Source organism: Triturus cristatus, chromosome 7, assembly GCF_964204655.1.
Source record: "Triturus cristatus chromosome 7, aTriCri1.1, whole genome shotgun sequence".
Classification (NCBI taxonomy): Eukaryota; Metazoa; Chordata; class Amphibia; order Caudata; family Salamandridae; genus Triturus; species Triturus cristatus.
The window spans coordinates 1342460777-1342483656 of NC_140590.1; the positions used below are offsets into that span (position 1 = coordinate 1342460777).

Here is a 22880-nt window from a genome sequence, read left to right on the forward strand (position 1 = left end):
TATCAAACTTCTCAGCACATTGAACCCACACTGATGCCAGTGTAGGATTTAATGTACTAAGCACCCCAGAGGGCATCTTAGAAGATGCCCCCTTACAGCTAACTTACAATCAACGTCTGCTCTGAGGCTGCCCAGGCTGCCACACAGCAGACACGTTGCTGGACCCCTGGGTGGGAGAGCCCCTGCTCTCCCGGGCCTGCAACAATGCACATCCTGGGTGAGGTGAGAAATCTCCTCCCCCAGGATGAGCAAAGGGAAGCTTCAAAGGCATGCCGCCATTTGGAGTTTCCCCAGGCCACTGCAACCCCCCACTCTGGCGGGAAGCTTGGCCGGAAACCCCATACAAGGACAGGGGATGTGCCAACCTGCCCACCCCACCCCTCAGGTGGGGGAGGCGAGGTGAAGCACATCTCCGGGCTCTCGCCATCTTGAAGATGGGAGGCCCTACCCTATCAGGATTAGGCTACTGCCCCCCTCCCACAGGAGAGAGGCAGGATAGGGGGTGTACCCACCCCAGGACAAGGACCCATTGGTCCCTGGCCTTCACCTACCTGTAACGCCCCTAAATCTAGTATTTAGGGGCACCCTGAACTTTCCTTCCTTAGATTCCAGATAGAAAACGACAAGAAGAGCAAGAAGAACAAAGACCTGCCCTGCAGCTGCTAAAAAGAGAAGAAGACACCAACTGCTTTGGCCCCAGCCCTACCGGCCTGTCGACTCTCGAACCTGCACCAGCGCGGCTTCCCTCGTGGCCAGCAACCTCACCAACCCTGGAGGACCTGGCTACCTTTTAGCTCTAAGCCCCTGGGACTCCCACGAGTAGAGGCTCTACTCAAGAAACCTATTTGCTATCCCTGGCACCAGCCCGGGACCGCGGACCCAACACACTCTGCACCAGCCAAGCCTGGCCAGTGCCGGAGTGGACAAAGACCCAGAGAACGACCCCACGGCGACTGTGACCCAGAGTCCGGCACCCAAGGACCCCCCTCGACATCCCGGAAGAAGCCTGCAGCCTCAGAACCAAGTGCCACCCCAGCCGCGATCAACCAGAGGGTAAGATTCCCGACGTCAAAAGGCACCCCTGCACCCGGCGCCCTGCAACCCCCTGTGCCCAATCCCGGGGTACCCACCTAACCTACAACTACCCAACTTACCTCTCGAAGTGGTGGTGGCACCTGAAATATCCTCGTCCCCGAGCCTGCAGCCTCTTTTCAAACCGGAACATTCCCATTGATTTCCATTGAGCGCCCTAAGGCTCAAAAGCACCCTGCACCCAGCCGCCCGAGTGGCCCTGGCAGTGCCCTCTCTACACTAACCTACTTCCCCACTTGCCCTGAGTAAGTGATCAGGAGCCCAGCTCCCACAGCCGCGTGGCTTGCCAGACAGCAGTCACCAACCAAGGCCCCCCTATCCCTCATAGGATAACATTGGGCCCAACTCTCTCTGCACCCGGCCGTCCTGAAACCGCTGAGGGTGATCCAACTGTACCTACCTGACACTGGGGGACCCCTGAGTCCATGCCCGGAATTTCAACACTACCAGTCGAGTACTTACCCTTAAACCGCTAACTTCATTTTCCTCATAGGGTAACATTGACTGGCTTTTTCTTCAAAAATCTTCTAAGTGTGAACTTTTCAAAACTGCAAAAATTCACCAAAAATCAGCCAAGTGACAAAAACGAATTTACTCGCCTGCTCCTAGGTGAGCTCCCAGTGCTGGATCTTGGTGCCCAGCCCTGACTCTGAAAAGTGTTCACAACTATACTTACCTCTAACTCATTTTTCTCCCATAGGAAACCATTGTCTGCTTTTCTGTGAAATTTCTTCTAAGTGTCTACTTTTGCAAATTTGAAATATTCTTTTAAAATCGTACCATTTCTGCAAACGAAATTACTTACCTGCTTTTGATAAGGACCCCAGTCCTGGGTCTAGGCACCCAGTCCTGGATTACTAAAGTAACGATAAAGTACTCTACCTGCAATTTGAATTTCTTGCCATAGAGATCCATTGAATGTTTTCTGTGAAATATTTTCTAAGTGCTAACTTTTGAAATAGCTAAATATTATTTAAAAATCATTACAGTTATTTAGTCGACTTTCATCACTTGATTCTGAATACTGACCCCAGGCTGGTTCTAGGAGCCAGACCTGGAATTCCAAAAGTAATCTGAAAAGTAATTTATTACAAATAACCTGAATTTACCATTGAGCTCAATGCATTGTTATGTTTAGGAAATAGGATTGTTTATTGCAACCAACTGTGACTGTTTACACAAATGTATTGCTTAAAACAAAAGTATTTATATTCAACCTCTCATTCTGAGAAAGTATATTTTTACCCCCTTTGTGGTTCTAAAAATAAAACAAGCATATATTTTATATATACAAACCATTGGCCTAGAGTTCAGTTATTGAGTGTGTGAAACCATTTGCTGACTGAGTATGTACAATAAATGCTTTACACTGTCCTCTGGTACTGCCTTACTGCTCGACCAAGCTACCACTTTTGAGAGTAAGGTCATACCTAACTTTGACCTCTATCAGCCTCTGGGGGACTGTGGACTCTGTACACCCTGTACCTATTAGGGAACAGTATATACAGAGCCACTTTCTCACAGCCATTGATTCTTGTATTATGACCTTAGCGGATATTGATTTGTTTTTTGGTATGATCCTACCACCAGACATGTGGCGACTTACACGGAAACAGGATCATACTGTTGATTTGAAAGGAGATTGGGCTGCCATAATAGTAGCTGATAGGGGTAGGAAACCTGGTCAGAAACCTAGTCAGCTCATATTGGATTTGCCTGGTAACATAATTACTTGTATAAAAACGATGGTTCCAGCTAGGAAAATAGACTGGGCATTCCTTACTGCTTGTAAACAAAAGCAGGGAGAGGCCGTCCCTGAATTCTTTACTCGCTTTGAGGAAGTGCTCCACGATTTTAGTGGACAAGATACATCTACACCTACGGGTGCACATTTATTTGTAGACCGATTTGTAGGAAATTTGCTTCCTGAGATATCGGTTCGCTTAAAAAACTCTGAGAGTACATGGGCTTCAGTAACCCCGAAAGCTATATTAGATATGGCTCAGTACTATCAGAATCAGGTTACCACTGAGCAAGAACGAAAAGAATGAAAACTAAAAGAATTAAAAACTAAGGTAATGATGGTTCAGGCCTATGGACCCCAAGGTCGAGGCCGTGGCCAAAATTATGGTCAGAATTATAGACAAGCACCTCCAATAGGGCCACCGCGTAGACAAACTTCGCTATGGTTAGATCAATGTGCTTATTGCAAGGAGAAAGGACATTGGCGTTCTAAATGTCCTGTTGTAGCTGCTGGTGGAAGGGGACAAGTCAACAGTAATCGAGGGACTTCAGCTCCCCGACCGCAGCCACAGCAGGTTCAAGCTCCAGAGAGAAATAAGTCAGGAAATTATTTTGATCAAAGAAATAATCAATATTCTATGGAAGATTGGGAACCAGAGGAAACTGTGGGAACACAGTTTGCCTAGGACAGCGTAGGACCAGGAGGACCAGTTGAGATACCTGTAGATCAGTCAGGGTCATATGTAACAACAACCATACTTGGGCAGGAACAGAAGTTTTTAGTGGATACAGGGGCAACACATAGTGCAATATCTCAGAAACTGGTCCTGGGACACCCTTGTCTGGCCAAGTGATCACATCGATAGGGTTTGATGGAACACCAACTCCTAGCCCTATGTCCCAAAAACTACCCTTGCAGGTTGAGAATTTCATCACTACAGCCCCCTTTTTACTTCCCCCACATGCTCCAGATAATCTTTTGGGGGGACTTTGATCTTTTGAAATATTTCCATGCTACTATACATTGTTCCCCATCTGGAGTACGTGTCATTTTTGGGAAAAAGACATTGCTTAAACAATACAACTTTTCTTTATGTTTGGACCTTGACTCTGTCCCTGCATGTGTTTGGGCAACTGCTGATACAGATGTGGGAAAAATGGACATTTCCCCAGTACATATACAGGTTCGGGAGGATGCTTCCTTACCAAGGATCCTGCAATATAAAATATCAAAAGAAGGCGAAGATGACAACATGATACGTACAGGAGTTGTTGAGGAAGTTTCCTCTAATGTATGCAATACCCCCATTCTAAAACGGGGCAATGGAACAGGGTATAAGATTTACAGTTTTGTGATTGATTTGAGAGAAGTCAATAAAATAGTGAAGCCTCAATATCCTGTCTCTGATATTACGACTTTGTTGACATTAATTCCACCTACAGCTACTGTATTCTCGGTTATCGACCTCAAGAATGCCTTTTTCTCTATTCCTATACATGAAAACAGTAGATATCTTTTGGGGTTTTCATTACGAGGTCGCTCATTTAGATTTTGTAGAGCTACACAAGGTTATACAGAAAGCCCTAGCATTTACAGTCAGGCACTTGGGATACAGTTGAATGAACTTCTTTTGCCACCAGGAGTTACACTTGTGCAATATGTCGATGATATTTTCCTAGCCGCAGACACAGTTGAGCATTGTAAAGAAGCCACTCTCTCTCTCTCTCTCTTGCAACACCTTGCTGCTAAGGGACAAAGTCTCTAAGAATAAGTAACAATATTGTCAGTCTGAGATCACTTATTTAGGTCACCTCTTGTCTAAGGAAGGCCACACTCTGACTAAAGACAGGATTCAAACTATCCTAAAAATTCCTATTCCAAGTACCCAAAAGAAGTCAGGGCACTTATTGGTATTACTTCCTACTGTAGACAGTGGATCCCAAATTTCTCCGTTATTATCAAATCTCTTTAGTCCCTTGTTACTAAAGACACTCCCTCTCCTCTAACATGGACATTTGAATGTCAGGAAGCATATCAGCAGTCTTTTAGAAAAAGACTGCAAGCTCGGGGACGAGGATTCTTCAGGTGCCACCACCACTTCGAGAGGTAAGTTGGGTAGTTGGAGGATAGGTAGGTACCCCGGGATTGGGCACAGGGGGGCGCGGGGCGCCGCGTGCAGGGGTGCCTTTTGATGTCAGGAAATCTTACCCTCTGATGATCGCTGTAGGGTGGGGGCACCTTGTTCTGAGGCTGCAGGCTTCTTCAGGAAGGTCGAGGGAGGTCCTTGGGTGCCGGACTCGGGGTCACAGTCGCCGTGGGGTCGTCTTCGTGGTCTTTGTTCACTCCGGCACTGGCCAGGCTTGGCTGGTGCAGAGTGTGCTGTGTTCGCGGTTCCGGGCTGCTGCCAGGGATTAGGAGTAGGTTTTGAGTAGAGCCTCTACTCATGGGAGTCCCAGGGGCTTAGAGCCAAAAGGTAGCCAGGTCCTCCAGGGTTTGTGAGGTTGCTGGCCACAAGAGATGCCGGGTCGGAGCAGGAGCAGGTTCGAGGGTTGACAGGCCGGTAGGGCTGGGGCCAAAGCAGTTGGTGTCTTTCTCTTCTTAGCAGCTGCAGGGCAGGTCTTCTTTCTTCTTGCTCTTCTTTGTATTCTTGGAATCTGGAATCTGGTGAAGGAAGGTTCAGGGTGCCCCTAAATACTAGATTTAGGGGCGTTACAGGTAGGTGAAGGGCAGGGGCCAATGGGTCCCTGTCCTGGGGTGGGTACACCCCCTATCCTGCCTATCTCCTGTGGGAGGGGGGCAGGAGCCTAGTCCTGATTGGGCAGGGCTTCCCATCTTCAAGATGGCGAGAGCCCGGAGATGTGCTTCACCTCGCCTCCCCCACCTGAGGGGTGGGGTGGGCAGGCTGGCACATCCCCTGTCCTTGTATGGGGTTTCCGGCCAAGCTTCCCGCCAGAGTGGGGGGTTGCAGTGGCCTGGGGAAGCTCACAGAGGCGGCATGCCTTTGAAGCTTTCCCCTGCCCATCCTGGGGGAGGAGATTTAGCACCTCGCCCAGGATGTGCATTGTTGCAGGACCAGGAGAGCAGGGGCTCTCCTACCCAGGGGTCCAGCAACATGTCTGCTTTGTGGCAGCCTAAGAGCAGACGTGGATTTGTAGGTTAGGTTTATGGGGCACCTCCAAGATGCCCTCTGGGGTGCTGGGTACATTAAATCCCACACTGGCATCAGTGTGGGTTTAATGTGCTGAGAAGTTTGATACCAAACTTCTCAGTCTTTAGTGTTGCCATTATGGTGCTGTGGAGCTCGTGTTTGACGAGCTCTCAGCACCATGTACTCTTAAATGGCAGCACTGCACTTGCAGGGCTTAGGAATGGACCTGGGCATTGTAGGGGCACAGGGCTCCTGCTCCTGTGCCCACACCATTGGCATAAGGCACCCAGCTAGAGGGGTGACTGATGTATGCCATGGCAGTGTATGTGATGGGCATGGCACACAGGGATGTGTGCCATGTCGACTTTGTTTTTGTCTTGCACCCAAACACTCAGCCTGCAAAGGCAGTGTGTGTGTGCGTAAGGGTACAGGGCCTCTAAGGGTGGCACAAGGAGTGCTGCAGCTCTTAGAGGCCTTCCTTGGTCACAAAGCCCTGGGTACTTAGGGTACCATTTACCAGGGGCTGATATGTGGCCAGGGTTTGCCAATTTGGGTTTGGTTTGTTTTAGGGAAGGAACATAGGCCCTGGGCACCTGAGTGGCAGGAGTCCAGGGCACGCTCAGTCAAAGTACATTCAGCAATTCAGCAAAAAGTGGGGGCATACCATGCAAGAAAGATGGCACTTTCTCACACTGAGCTGCCTGTTTGTGGAGAGCAGAATGGTTTGTGCAATCCATCGTTCAATGGTATTTTTGGTAACAGGTCGTCCCAAAAAACTGCTGGCGAAGGATACCAAAAATTGCTTTGTTTTTCTGCACTCTTTTGTCCTTTCCATATAGTGCATCACTGCCCTCCTGGCGTCCAGTGTGTGTAAGGCCCTTTCTGTGCTCGTGGACGGTTTTTGGGAAAAACTTGGTATTTGAACTGTCTGGTTGATGTGGAACTTAGACACCACCTTTGGCATTAAATGCGGGTCCGTTCTCATGACAATCCTATCACTGTGTATTTGCATGTAGGGTTCTTGGAGTGTTATCGCTTGCAATTAATTCACTTACTCTTCGCAGTGATGTGATAGTCACTAGGAAGGCTGTCTTTAGTGTGAACATATGCAGTGTAGCTTTGTGAATAGGCTCAAATGGTGCCTTAAACAGTTGTGTTAGCACTACATTGAGGTTCCATGCTGGTGCTGGCATTCTGCCTGGAAGTGCGATCCTTCTTGCACCTTCTAGGAATCTTTTTACCACCTGTGATGTGAAGAAACTTTTCACCGTTTCCCCTCTTGTGTAAGCCACAATTGCCGCTAAGTGGACCCTTAGGGATGTGTAGCCTAGTTTATTCTGCAGTAGATGCGTCAAGTATCTTAGTACTGTTGATTCCTTAGTAATTTTTGTTTGCAGATTCTCTCTAATGCACCATTCGGTGAATCTCTTCCACTTTGCTACGTAGCACTTTCTTGCGGTCGGTCTTCTTGCCTCTCCGAGTACCGCCATCGTACTTGCCGGTAATTTGAGGTGTGCGAACTCTAGGTCCTCAGGAGCCATGCAGCTAGGCTGAGGCTTTCTGGTTCTGGGTGTAGTACTCTTCCGTTTTGCATCGTTAGCAGGTCCTTCCTGGCAGGGAACCTGTGTGCGTGCGTTTGTGACATCTCCATGATTTGTGAGAACCATGTTTATCTGGCCCATTGGGGTGCTATCAGGATGAGCGTCATGCTGCTGAACCTGCACTTGTTCAGCAGTCTGTGTAGTAACGGTATTGGTGGAAAAGCGTAGGCAAATGTCCCTGACCAGCTTATCCATAGCGCATTCCCCAGGGACTGTTTGCACGGTACTCTGGATTCGAAGTTTTGGCATTTTGGTGTGTTGCAAAGAAGTCTATTTGTGGAGTCCCCCATTTCTGGAATACCTTCTGGATTTCCTGTTGGTTGATCTCCCATTCGTGGGATGCTGACGTCTCTCTGCTGAGCCAGTCTACCTCTACATTGTCCTTCCCTGGTAGATGCATTGCTAACAGGTCTATTTTTCTGGGGATTGCCCATCTCCATATTTCTTGCGCTAGCCGGGAGAGTGTCACTGAATGTGTCCCTCCTTGCTTGTTGATGTAGAACATGGTAGTTGTATTGTCTGTTTGTATCAGTTCTAGGTAGTTGATGTGCTTTATGGCATCTTGAAGTCCCCACAACCCCCTTTCTTTGAGGTTGTTTGTGTGCGCTCCCCACCCCTTCTGGGAGGCGTCTGTTGTAATGGTTACAGTTGGAATTGGTTGTGTGAATGGTCTCCCCTGTGCCAAGTTCTTCTGGTTCCACCATGCCATTTCTTGCTGTACTGTCAGTGTTACAACCACTAGATCCTCCCAACTCCCTGTTGCTTGTGACCATTGCTGCTGGATCTATTCTTGGAATGGTCTCATGTGTAGGCGAATATTCTGTACCAAATGTATGCATGATGCCATCATCCCTATCAGTTTGCTCACAGTCCTTACTGTCAGAGCTTGTCCCCTGCGGTAAAGACGAGTCTCCTTGCATATAGCCAGAGTCCTCTGTGCACATGTTATCACCGTGCTCTGTATGGTGTTGATCTCTGCTCCTAAGAACCTCTTCAGTTGTTCTAGTTCTACTGAGGTCTTCTCCCAATGGATCGAAAACCCCAGTTGGGCAAGCGTCTGTATCACTATCTCTATGTGCTTCCTGCACCTGTGGTATGAGCTTGCTTTTACCAGCCAGTCATCGAGGTATGGGTATACATGTATCCCCTTCCTCCTTAAGTGTGCTGCTACTGCCGCCAGACATTTTGTGAAGACTCTCGGTGCTGATTTTAGTCCGAAAGCTAGCACTGTGAACTGGTAGTGATTTGTGCCTATTGTAAACCTGAGGAGGTGTTTGCGTTTGCTGTTGATGGGGATGTGCAAGTAGGCGTCCTTTAAGTCTATAGTTGCCATGTAGTCTCCGTTTTGTAGTTGAGGTATGACCTCTTGGAGCGAGGTCATCTTGAACTTTTAAGTCTTTATGAACCTGTTTAGGAATCTTAGGTCTAGAATTGGACGTAATGTTCCGTCTGCCTTTGGTATGAGGAAGTAGGTTGAGTATACCCCTCTGTTTCGCTGTTTTTGTGGCACAATTTCTATGGCTCTTTTCTTTAGCAGTTCTCTTGCTTCCTCCCTCAAGTGTGTCAGCTCTTCTGTTGTGCGCACTCTGACCCTTGGCCTTCTGTTTTGCGGTGGCCTTTCCAGGTCTATACAGTACCCATATGTATGAGGTTCAATATCCATTTGTCTGATGTTATTTTCCTCCACTCCTGGAAGAAGTGTCTTAATCTGCCTCCTACCGGTGATGTGTGTTAGAGGAGCTGTTGAAGATTTTGATTTTTTGCTGGTTTTTGTCTTGGCTCTTTCTGCACTTCCTGAGGTCTCATCCAGGAGTGCGTTGTTTTTGCTGGTGAGTCACTTTCCTGTGGGAGGCTGACTTTCCCTCTGGCCGTTACCCATTCCTCAGCCGCGCCCTCGAAAGGATTGTCCTCGGGGCTGGTACTGCCAGTTCTGCTGATGCTATCCCTGGTTACCCCCTTGATAACTTTGCTGGGTAGTTTGGTGTGTTGCCCCAGGCTGATGATTTCCTGTTGGTCTCCTGGAAGGTGTTCCTCTTCTCATACCTCGGAACTACAGCGCCCCCATAGATCTAGCCGTTTCGTTATCTTTTTTCAGCTGGTTCAATTTTTCATCTACTGGTGCTCCAAACAGTTGTTCCCTGTTGAAGGGTGTGTTGAGGATGTTTAGGACCTCATTCTTGAAATCTGAAATTCTTAACTAGGCCTGCCTCCCTTCTGTGATCCCCAGCATCATTTGTTTGCTAGATGTCTCTGCTGCGTCTAGGGCTGACTTTAAACATGTATTAGCCATGTTCTTCCCCTCTTCTACCAGATGGCTTGCCCTTCTCTGGTATTGTTCTGGTACGTACTTGAGGAGTTCTCCCACTTCTTCCCAGTGCTGGTATGCGTGTCTGTTGATGAGTGCATTGGAGTTGGCGATGCGCCATTGTATAGCTGCACTCCTTTCCATCTTCCTACCTATCATGTCCATCCTCTTGCTTTCTTTGTCTGGTGGAGGGCCAGAGTTTGTGGGTATATTTGCTCTTTTCCGAGCCGTGGATGTAATGATGGAGTCGGCTGGTACTGACCCTCTGATGTACATGGGGTCCTTCGAAGAATGTTTATATTTTTTCTCTGCTCGTGGAGTCACAGCTCTACACATGGCAGGCTCTTTGAATGCCTCCTTCCCCTGGTCCAGAACACTTGGGAGCATGGGCAGGAACTGGCTTTTAGTCTGGGAAGGCAACAAGGTCTCCAAAATGAAGCAAGACTGGGGTTTCTCTTCCTCTAACTGCACTCCATACGTGTCAGCAGCCTTTTTGATGACTTGATTGTAGATCCCTATGTCGTCCGGCGGCGAAGGCCTCGACGGATATGAATATACGCCCTCTTCTGGTGATTCGACGTCAAGATCTTCCCACGGCAAGTCGTGAGCCTCTGAAGAAGTCTTTGACGGTATGCTGTAGAATTTTAGCTTTTCGTCGAAGTCTTTCTTGCGTTGCAAGATATTAGCCATTTCGGCCTCTTTCTTTTCTTTTCCATCTCTGCCGCATGATCGGCTTCGATGGCCTCGACCTTCGCAGTTGTCGACGTCGAAACCTGTCTCGGGCCTTTGCCTTTCGACGTCGAGGCCTCTTTTTCGTGGCTGCTCTTTGGCGTCTTTCCCTTGTCTTGGGATTTCACCGTCTGGGGGTCCTTCTCAGAGGATCCGACGGTCTGCTTGTCCCTGGATGCAGTAGTCGACGTCGAGTGCTTCGAGGGCCCTGCTCCTTTCGAGGACTTTGGCTCGCTTTTGCGAGTATCAGTGGAGAGTTTAGGGTTCGACGATGCTCTTACCTCCTTCGACATTTTCTTTTCGACCTCGACGACCACGACGTCTTCTGGTCCTTCTGCTACATTGTCCTCCTCTCCGCTGGAGAGTCCCAAATCTCGTAGCGATGGGGGCGTCCCCTGCCCCTGCATGTTGTAGTTTGCTCTTCTCTGTCTCTCCCTTACTCTGAGAGTCTTCGGGGTGAACGCTGCACAGGCGTTGCAGTCCTCGCTTCGATGGTCGAGCGGCAAGCAGAGATTGCAAACCGGGTGTTGGTCCTTTTGCGCGTACTTGTGGTGGCAGTTTGCGCAAAATTTGAACGGAGTCTTGTCCATCACCGCACCCAGGGAGCCCCCTGTATGCGCATTCTCCTTCGAAAAACGTCGAATTCTTCGATGTTCTCAGAACTGTTGTCGAGTTTCTTCTTTACTTGATCTCCGGTGTCTTCCCCGGTGATATATTTCAATATTCTTCTCTCTTTCGTCGATTCTTCTCTCCAAAGTTCTTGGAGCTCCTTCCTGTTGATCCAGACCCAACGGCGGAAAAAAGAATCTGAAGATGGCGACCAAAGGTGGGAGCTTCCGGAGGAAGCGCGTCGACGTCACGAAGGACACCAAATGGTGGTATATCGACGCTTACCTGGGCCACGGAAAAAAAAAAAAAAAAAAAGAGAAGAAATACTACAATTCCGGACCCAACCACTAGATGGCAGAATAATGCACAGCATAGTGAATCCAGAAAGATTCACGCTGCAAAACCATTGCAGCAGCTATACACTAACAGGGTCAACAGTGTCTACTGTCCACTAGCCGCTATAAAGAAGAGACACAGTTACCAACCGTCCATGGTCTTAGTGGAGAAGATGGCAGACAAAGCAGAGCTTCTTTCAAGAAAGTAAAACCAGAACCATCCACCTCAGACTTGCCAATCAAAGCCAAACCGGACCTTAGCAGCGCAATAGATATGATACTAAAAAAACTAGCGGAGGTCCATGACTTGGCGAAGTCTACAGAACAGAATACGGACTCCATGCAACTGGAACTCACAGCAATTCGCGCAGATATGAATACTATGAATACGAAAATTTATGATGCGGAGCAAAGAATAAGCGACGTTGAAGATGTGACCACCAAGGCTAGCAAAGAAATTAAACACCTCCATAAAGTCACTAGTGAGCTCAAGAAACAAAACGCAGAATTAGAGGACCGAAATAGAAGAGGAAATGTACGCATTTTTGGAAAACCGGGAAGGCTCAGAGGCGGATGCGGGGTAATGTGTGGCCTTCCTGGAGTCTTGGATACCCATGGTAACTGGGATAAAGTTCCACCACGGCTTAGAGCTAGATAGAGGTCACAGAATACCATGGTTTAAACCTTCAAATAGAAAAAGTACCCGCCCCATGATATGCAAACCACTTCGATACCTGCACACGGAAGCAATCCTAAGTTTCGCCAGGAAAAACCACCAAGTAACCTGGGAAGGCCAGCGGGTAACCTTTACACAAGACTACTCTAAGGACACTGTCGATACCAGGAAAGGCTTCCTTCAATTGCGCAACAGGTTGAGGGAGAAAACCGTTCAGTTTTCATTTACATGTCCCTCGAAGTTTAGATTTGTGGAAAACGGCAAACGGAAGAAACTCCTACCGAAGAGATAGATCTCTCCGCGGGGTCCTCCAACAAACGAAAGACTTAGTATCCTTTGATCTGTGTCTTATGGGTCTTTTCAAATTCACTTACGGCAGTTTCCTTTTTGTTTTTATTCTATGTACGTCCATTTTGTCATTTACTCTATGTTGTAGCATTACGTATACTCCATGCTGAACATTTGCTCTGGGGCAGATCGAACTCTGACACAAATGCGAGAAATGCTCTCCAAAAGTTGTCGACCTTGACCCTAGTTACACGACACAGTCACCATACACATGCTCGGTGCTCCAGCGTCCAAGTAAACATCCACCACAAGGTCAACCAATCACATAGTGACCTCTAGTCTCTAAATGGCTCAAAATAAAACTCTAGCAGAGGACCTTAGCATTGTTTCTCTGAATGTTAAAGGACTCAATCACCCGGTGAAACGCAGAAAAATCTTTGAGTATTTGGCCAAAACTAAGGGAGACCTTATTTTTCTCCAAGAAACGAAACTGTCAGAAGAAGATGTAGGCCTTATCAAACACAACTGGATCTCTCATATCTCATGCTCACCGGCAGACCACAAGAAAAAAGGTGTCATTACCCTTATTGCCAAAAAATTCAATATCACCTCTATCTTGCACACACATGATGAAGATGGGAGACTATTAGTCACACATCTACAGAGAGGGGACGACCCCATCCATGTGGTTACATCTATGGCCCCAACTCCGATGAGCCCAGTTTCTGGAAAAAGGTCTCAAATTCAATCGAGAGCTTACCTCAAGATGATCTCATCATAGTAGGCGGTGACTTTAATTTGCCATTAGATCCCCTTATAGACCGCCAATCGAAATACAAATATCAACCCACCCGCTCACACGAGGTGCTCCACAGAATTTGTTCCAAGATTAACTTAAGACTCATGGCGCCTCCAACACCCAGATACAAGAGACTACACATTTTACTCAGCCCCACACAACTCCTACTCTAGAATCGACTACATCCTAATCTCAAGTATCTTTACACACCTCATAGACCAAACAGACATAGCCCCTAAATTAATCTCTCTCACAAAAATAAGACTTATTTTTGTGAGAGAGATGTTTTAAAAACAAAAACAAAAATAATGTCATGAGCAATGCCAATAGCTCTAACTTTAACAATGCCGAGACCATTGCATTGTAAATGCTTGTTATATTTCTCAATGACCAAAATACATTTCTACTTGGAGATCCCACTTCACCCATTAATCTGCAGACGGACCCTTCCGAGCATCACCATGGAAACACGTTAAATGTGCGTGTGTTTTACCAGGTTGACAGAGACATTTCTAGGTATGAGCAAAGTGGGCATTGGACTCTGTGCTGCTTTAAAAAACATACACGTTTTACAGCTGGAAAAACACCAGGGAGGGCAGACATTGCCACCAAGTGGGCACTCTCTTTTTATGAATCTGTCACCACCTCCTTTGAGTAACTGGTAACTGTATAATGATTTGCGACCACACTGTAGTCGTAAAGCATTGGTAGATTGCACACCGAAGCACAATTTGGAAGAAACACCTATTTTACGCCCCTTCCAAATTGCAGTTTCCTGTGGGTCTCAAAACCTATTTCACGAGTTGGAAAATATTTTCCGACTCGTAAAATGGATTTCATACATTACAAAAAGCAATTTTGCGAACGTAAACCCAATGACTTAGGAAATGAAGGGTTTACAATGGCAAAATCTTTTAGTATGTCTGGCCCTAACTCTGGAACTGCAAATCCTCATTCTTTGACGGAGGAGTGGGAATTTCTATGCACGAAATAAAGTGAGCCCATGGAGACAACATAAGTACGCAAAATCGTGTGAATCACTTCTGTGTGTCAGAACACGAAGCCCCACATTTGTGATGGGGAAAGACAAAGCTGCGAGCGGGTGGCATCAGAAAGACGGGCACTTTTTCAGACAAAGGCTCGAGGCACTGACAGACAGACATCCATCAGCACTTTTTGTGTGCACGAGAGGGCAGGATTCCCAGGCCTCGGTGAAGCCAGACAGTGGTTTTAAGGAACACCCTGTTTTCATTAGGGGATCCCAGTGTAAACCAGACCTCCAGTAGCGCCTCAAAGGCACGGGCCCCTAAGAGCTGTGGGCGGGAGGCCGGGATTAGGGCTCAGGAGAGGCGAGGCCCTTCTCACCTGCACACTTGTCTTCAATAGTGAACGATAATGCCTGTAATGCTTCAAGGGGCTGCTGAAGGTGAGAAGAGAGGGGCCCATAGATTGAAGCTTCGCAGCGCGCTCTCTACTACAAGTTTACGTTTAGGTGTATGTCTCTTTGGCATATTTACACCATTCCCAAAGGCAGGGAGTGCAGCGGGCACGCTTTTTACATAGAAGCGTGGACTTAAGAGTGTGCAAATGATCGAGCGACAGGGAGAGGACATGAGTCATCACCCTTCTGCCCAGAGCCCCAAGCAAAACCAGTCTCTGTACCCCAATCATTCTCACCTTAGCAATAAGCACAGCCATCTGAGTAGCGATCTGAGGCACCGGCTCGTCCAGGATGAGAGCAAAAAGGCCAGCCCGAAGCACTGCTTTCTCGTCCTCAGGCAGGGCGTTAGGGGCAGTGACGCGCCAGTACCGATCAACACCATGCTTGAGGTATAGCGCAGCCAGCCAGCGCACGTTGAGAGGCAAGCCGCGCTCCGCGCACAGAGCCAATAGCGTTGGGTAGAAGCCGGACTGGGTCTCCCAGCCCTTAAGCTGCTCCTCTGCTGGCTTCAGCACCGCCGAGTCCTGGCTGGAAGCCCGCGTCAGTGCTTCCAGATCTGCGGAGGCGCCTTGAAGATCCATGGGGTCGGAACTGCCCAAGGAACGGAGTGAGCCCAGGGGCCGTTACGGGGCGACCGCCATCTGTTAACTGGCCGCGAGGCACTTCGGCGATCGGGCATGGGTTTGTTGCGGCTCGTGTCGTGTAGGACGTGACGTTGCCCCTGAAAATGTAGTTTATTCTTTCGCGCTCCGGAATAACGTCACTGTGGATATCAGAAACACTAGACCGCTGCGTTTTGTTTTTTGGGAGGCCGTGTTGGCCACTCATAAAACTCGATAATATCAATAAGGTGTAAGAAAGTAAAACCCTGCCGCTCTTTGATAATCCTGTCCATTGCTTTCACCTTCGACGCGAGCCGCTTTCTGGACGAACGAATTTGGCCACCAAATAGTACATGCCTGTCTGCCGATAGGCATCAATTATGTAACTGTAGTAATTCTAATTAGAGGTGCTCGAACTGAAAGGAAGAATCGAGCCAGGGGTCCGGCTTGGCTGTGAGACCGTATACGAGCCGAACATTAAAACAAGCACACCACTGCCTTTCTCTGAGGCGAAGCAGAAATGCCTCGGAGAAAGGCAGGGACGGTTTCGGGGGCGTGTTCTCCTCTTGCCATTGGCTGGAGGAGATAATTGGAAAAGTAGCAAAAAACACGCCCCCGAATCCGAAAAGGACGGGGCCTGTTCGGAGAGACAAACCTCTTCTCCAATGGCTGGCCAGCATTCAAGAGGCCAGCCAATGGAGAAGAGGGGAGAAGAGGGGCGGGTTCAAGCCCCTCTTCTCCAAGTCATTAAATCTCGCGAGCGAGACTGCGCAGGCGCAGCCTTCGCTAGTCGAGACCTAAAAAGCTAGAATTAGTATGAAAGAACACAGACTAAACAAATCCTTGGGAGGGGTCAATCTAGCGGATTTTAAACTATACCAGACGGGTTTCTTAGCAAAACAAGGCTCATACTAGCTTGCCCCACCAGAAGGATACACCCCAGTATGACTGGAAATTGAAAAATCGCTACTCAAGAATCTCGCCCCAGCAGCCCTACTTACCACAAACCTCAACAAGGTCACCTGCTCAAAGCCCATATTCAAAACCACAAGATCCGCCGTGCTGAAAATAGACAAACTGTTAGACATCAGCATCAGACAGTCGAATCGGTAACAATTCTATATAAAGAGAATACGCTACATAACGAATCATGGATTAACAAGGGTATCTATTTTCCCCAGCAACTCTAGAACGGAGCCCACTCACCAACTTTTAAGGAAATACAGGCTAATTACAACCTAGATCCAATAGAATTCTACAACTTCCTAAAAATAAAGGTTGCTTTAACTAAAGCGAAACTATCAACCCTACCCCCTTCCCTCCTACAATATCTGTCAAAGCTACACAGTTTAGGCCACCAGGTCTCCTGGATCTATAAATTAATACGCCCACAGCGGTCTACTCTCAATAAGAAGCTCACATCCTTCTGGGAGTTACACTCCTCCTACCCAATCTTGGAGACGGACTGGTCCAAAACTTGGAACTCAGTCATGAGGAACAAAATCAGCCCTACACTCTCCCAGACGAAGTTCTGGTTACTGCGTAATGTCTACTTGACACCAGCCCGTTTACACACACAAAATTCGTGAAGATCCCATCTGCTAGAATTTAACGATAAAATAGGTGATCTGGAACACTTACTAATTCTGTGCGATTGTGTTGTACCCTTTTGGGATAAGGTCTTCGAACTCATATCTAAACTCTTCTCTTACTCCCCTAATAGAGATCTATCGACACTGGTATTCGGTCACCTCCAAGCCGAGTCATTTAGTGAAGAGGATAGGACGCTGCTGGACCTACTTCTAACAGCAGCAGTTAAGATCATACTTAACAACTGGAAAGATACACGCAAAGCATCCTTTAATTGCTGGTTAAACTGGGTCACCAACCTAAGGGGGGCTGACAACATAGCGCTCCAGAACTCTCCATGGAAAGCCCCTATTAGACGCATGCGGGACACTCTTGATCTCTATTTTAACTCACACAGACCGCCATGAATCACAACATACCTGATAACCTAATCTCCCCACATCATACTCGCTCTAGAGTTAGTTCCGCCTGACTGTGGGCACCACCCCGTAGATCATTGTTCCACACCGATACCAGAGTCGTTCTATTCCCTGAGCGAAGACACTTCTTGCTGGTTATGTAGTCACATTATGTGAAATTGTTAATCTACTTAGTGGCTGGATAGCACTAGCCAAGCAATACTTGTGTAAAAAACATGATATTCATACACACCTACCGGATTACTTAATGCCTTTGTGTTTTAGTTTGTTACTTTGCTTACTTTTTTTTTTCCGCATGTCTAGTCCTTATGTCCTCTTATTTGATGTACTGTATGTATTGCTTTATTTGTAAACAACCAATAAAATACTTTAAAATAAAAAAATGTTTATGATTTGCTTACAGCATAATCCTGGGAAGGGAGCATCAACCCCTACTGGTGGATTTTCACCGCCTCAAGTGCCCTTCGAAGCACTCCAGATGGGACTACATCCAATTGGAGCGCTGTAATAATTTAAAATATGTATTAGTTGCGGTTTGTTTCTTTAGTAAGTGGGTTGAAGCTTATCCCACTTAAGACAACACAGCCTTGACAACAGCTAAAGTTCTGTTAAAAGAGTTCTTCCCCAGTTTTGGGGTTTGTAGAGCTTTATGGAGTGATAACGGTCCCCACTTCACTAGCCAAATAATAGAGTACCTGATGAAAGGTTTAGGGGTAAAGCAGAAGTTTCATGCTGCTAATTATCCTCAGGCAGCAGGCTTGGTAGAAAGGTACAACACAACGTTGAAACTAAAATTAGCGAAGATCCAGGCAACAACGGGCCTTAGTTGGCCAGATGCCCTGCCACTCGCCTTACTATCTGTTCGTTCCATCCCACACAGTAAGATTGGACTTTCTCCCTATGAAATAGTCTTTGGTAGGCCTATGAATGTATGGGGACCCATAAGAGCAAAGATGATTAAAGAAATACAGTATCCTGTTTTGAGTGATTATCTTAGAAACTTGACTGAAAAACTGTTTCTGATTTATCAGCAGGTGCGTGAAGCTATTCCAGATAAATCAGAGGGTCCGGCCCATGGTCTTCAACCCGGAGAGTTCGTGATTTTCAGAAATTTCCAACGTTCTAAGAATCTGGAACCTCGTTGGGAGAACGTCGAGCAAGTGTTGCTGGCAACCCGAACTGCTGCCCGTGTCACCAACAGACGCCACTGGATCCATGCAAGGCACTGCAAACAAATCTCAGCAACTGTTCTCCAGCCAGAAACGATCTGAAGGAGATCTTGCAGACTCAGCTAAGTGATGCTCCTCTGAATGAAGATACTTTGTATCCTGATCAAACTACGCCTTCAGTAACAAGGTACGATTTAAGGCCAAGGAAGGGAAGGAGCAGAGAGAGATACCGGAGGACCGTTTCAATTAGTGGAACGGTTCGGCTGCGACACTGTGGGATCACAGAATCGGCTGAACTAGGTTCAGAGGGGGTTGTGATACGTGTTTAGTGGAGCCTGGATCTCTCTCCGACCTGTGATTGTATCGATACCGAGAAGGAGAAATGCAGAAATTGGGATCTAAATTGCAGTTGCGAAACAAAGATAAGACTCTGTGTATGGCGACTCTGATCATACTCTTGATAATTTTGGCAGCACTTTTTTGGACAATGGAGAAAGTGATTCCGGCCCGAACCCTATTGCCCGCTACTACTCCTGTCCCCACAGAACACGTGTACTATACTCTTCTCTACCATGAGCAAAATCATCGCATGTCCTACCTCAATAGCACTTTCATACAAGTGCTACATCATACCCACAATGCTACGAACACTACCAACTGCTCGGTGTGTGGAATGATGCCAGCTCAGCAGAAAAAGGGAGGAACGCCTTTTATCCCCTTGCCATTCTCACATAATGGCTCCTGTAGAGCCTGGTTTGCATTGTTGTGGGCCTCTGAAATAAGTCACAAGGTTTTTGCAGATGTGGGTAGACTCAATGCCCAGCTCAACAAGGTTTGTTACCCCGATGAAGAAGGAGATCCCCAAGCCAAAGGAATTGTTTGGGAAAAGGAGGAATATCGCAGAGGGAATTCCTCCACCAGATATGTTTTCCCCAACACCCGAACAGCCAAGGGTAATGGACCTCCAGTTATCGCTGTAACCAGAGCCCGAGCAGAACTTTGTGTGAGCAGTATTGGCAGAATTCCTGTGGGAAAAAGTGACTGTACCCTTGTTTTAAATATCACTGGAACGAACAATAGCACTTTTCTATCTTCCCATAACACTTACTTCATTTGTGGAAACAAGGGTTACTATCATCTACCAGTCAGTTGGTCCGGTATCTGCTATGTGTCTTTCTTGCTTCCCTCTGTGTTCTTAGCACCTGCCTCTTATCACATAGACCTGAAATTGTTTAATTAATTTTTTTTTTTTAAATAGATACAAACGGACTATAAATAGTGATGAAGTAGATCAGACTGATACAGCTTTACAGCAATGCGTTGATTTTAATGTAGGACTTTTTCCTTCGCTGGTGCAGCCCTAAACAGTAGAAAAATTAGACGCCTGACCAGAGCAGTCGAAGCAGTAACTAATCCGACAGCAATGGCTCTAGGAAATATTACAAAAGAGCTCCAGATTACAAGAATTGTAACTTCAAAATAGAATGGTACTTGATGTAGTGCTTGCCGATCGTGGTGGAGCATGACGCATCATCGGCAGTAGCGGCTGCGTGTTCATGCCTGACCACCCCTCTTCTGTCTACAACGCCATTTCCAAATTACATAAAATATCTGCAGAAATACATCAAGACCAAGAAACCTGGTCCTGGTCCAAGTGGTTACAGGGACTTATCTCCACTTGGGATTGGAAGTTATTAATGGGAATAGTAATCATAGGAGCCATCTTTCTCACATGTTGCTGCTGCCTTCAATGTGCCCCTATGATATGCACCACTTGTATAAATGTCTGTAGTTGTATCAAACCCTCCCCAGTCAACGTTCATGAATTAAATAGACAAATGATTATGCGTACCGAAATTCATGAACTAATGAATATTAATGTACACAATTAATACATGTACCTTCTAGAATAGATTCAGCACAGCTGAAAAGGAAGGACTGCGTAAACAAAATCTGAATCTCTTGTTTTTTAATTCAGCTGTGCCTCATCCATGCTCACCTCGGTCCTGTTTTCAGCCTGACTCTATCCTTGACACCACACCTGCATTAACATTAGGGAACGAATCTAAATTGAGCCATTGTAGGCTGCGTAAACATGCAAAGTCAGCACAAATGAACAGCTGATGTCTGCACTGGGTTTCGTGTGTTTGTTAAACAATGGTAAAGCCTTAGATAAAGTTTGCTCAGATAGCCTATCTTGTTGTGCAGCTTCAGGACAGGACAGTTACACAAGGCATCAAGGTTGTTGATGCTTACCGATTGTCTCATTTATGTGTTCTTCTCAAAGCTGTATTTACCTCTGAGCGTTCCTTGCCTGTGATTTTTTGCTATATAAACTTATGTAACCATCATTCAGTGTGCTTTCTCCTTGGGTATCTTGATGGTACTTGTCGGATGGGGACCCATTCATGAATGCTTAATAAATGACCTATGGTTTGACATCGACCAGTGTCGATTCCTCCTTACTTGTTAAGAACCCGTGGCGAAGTAGTGACCCTGCACCAGCAGATTATTAATTAATCTGCTCCACAGGTTAGTGTGCAATAAAGGCTCGTATTCTGGGTAAGGTGGAAAAGTTGGAGTACTGGCGGGTGGATTGATGGTTCAGCCAGGGGCAACAGGGGTTTTTGTGGGATGGTTCCGATGGGGGTCTCTGTAGCGGGTATAAAGACCACTGGGTTCAGATAGGTGTTGACAATTTGCAGGCCGGGAAAGAACACAGACAGGCAGTGCAGGACGAGGTGAACATGGAGGTTGTGGATGGCAGGACGACTGGCTTTTGGGGGCTTTGATTGTGTCACCAATGGGAATGGTGCCCTGGAAGGACAAAGGGCAGTTTCGGATGATACAGCAATTATCTCGGCCAGAAGAGGGGCCAGCAAATACCTTCATTTTTGGAGGACATGGCATCTGTGTCATATTCCCCAGTGGACATGTCCATGTCAAAGGGTGGGGACAGTGGGCCCAGGAGCACAAATGGTCAACAGGGGGGTGTGGCCATGTCATTGGTGGTAATGGCGGGCCCCAGAGCAAAATGGCAAAGTGAGAGGTGGCCGAGTCACTTGTGGTAACGGCAAACTCAAGAGCACCAATGGCAAAATGAGGTGCGATTATGTCACAGGCGTCGACGGAGGGCCCAGGAGAAAAATGGCAAAGTGAGGGTGGCCATGTCACTGGTGGTGACAGTGGGCCCAGGAGCACAAATGGCAAAGTGTGAGATGAATAACAGGGGTGTGGCCATGTCGAACAAGTTACTTACCTTCGGTAACGATGTAGCTGTAAGAGACATATTAGTTATAGATTCCTCACCTTAGAATTAACCCCAGGCGTCAGACTGGATGCGGAGAATTTTTTTCGTAGCAGTACCCTTGCTTGTCGGTATGTGGCGTCGGGTTCGACTCCGTGTTCGTCGTCTGCGCTGTGGTCACCAGGATGACGTCGCGGTGTCTACTTAAACGCCGCCCCTGTGCGCTGATGTCAGTTATTGCACGGCTTTCCACGCCAGAAGCACAGAGCCATGCAAGACACTGACCACTGGTGCACAAAACTAGGGCCCTGTAAGGGAGTCCCTATCCATAAAAGTCAGTTCGCAGAACGTGGAGGATGGGTAGGGCGGTAAGGAATCAATAACTAATGTCTCTTACAGATACATTGTTACCGAAGGTAAGTAACATGTTCATCTGAAAAAGAATATTAGTTACAGATTCCTTACCTTAGAATAGATACCCCAGCAATACCAACCCCTTTGGTGGGACGGCAAACTAAGTTCACACCAGGAAGTCCTGGAGAACAGAACAGCCGAAAAAGCGGTCTCTCTGGCTATCCAGTAATGCTTTGTAAACATGTGCAAGGATGCACACGTGGCTGCCTGGCAGATGTCAAGTAAGAGAGCTCCACGTCCCAAAGCAGTTGTGTCTTCCGTCGCCCTGGCAGAGTGAACGCACAGTCCCACTGGAGGTTCCTTTATTTGCAAAAGAATAGCAGCTTTTAATGCACAAGACAACCCATCAAGAGATGGTACGTTTGTGCACTGCCTGACCTTTCTTGGCACCCACATAACCCACGAAGAGTTGATCGTCCACCCGAAAGTCTTTAGTGTGGTCAAGATAGAAAGACAGCGCACGTTAGAGGTCCAGACAGTGGAGTCTCTCCTCCTCTTTGGAAAGGTGCAGAGGTGGGAAGAAGGTAGGAAATGTGATGGTCTGACCTATGTATAAAGAGGTAACCACTTTGGGCAGAAAAGAGGGTCTAGTACGGAGGACTACTTTGTCCGGATGGACAGCGAGAAAGGGAGGCCTGGAAGATCAGGCCTGGAGCTCACTCGCCCTGTGAG

General features: G+C 47.2%; 1 protein-coding gene across 8 annotated transcripts in view; it reads right to left on the bottom strand.

Annotated features, from left to right (window-relative positions):
* Positions 1–22880, bottom strand: part of CBFA2T2 (CBFA2/RUNX1 partner transcriptional co-repressor 2) — a 522617-nt gene that overhangs the window by 327255 nt on the left and 172482 nt on the right. Inside the window, exon 2 of one of the 8 annotated variants that reach the window (XM_085618985.1) lies at positions 16371–16431. The exons of the other annotated variants lie outside the window; for them this stretch is intronic. Within the exon in view, the coding sequence (XP_085475111.1) occupies positions 16371–16406 (36 nt within the window). The 5' untranslated portion in view covers positions 16407–16431. The remainder of the gene's footprint in view (positions 1–16370; positions 16432–22880) is intronic. 8 annotated transcript variants of the gene reach the window in all.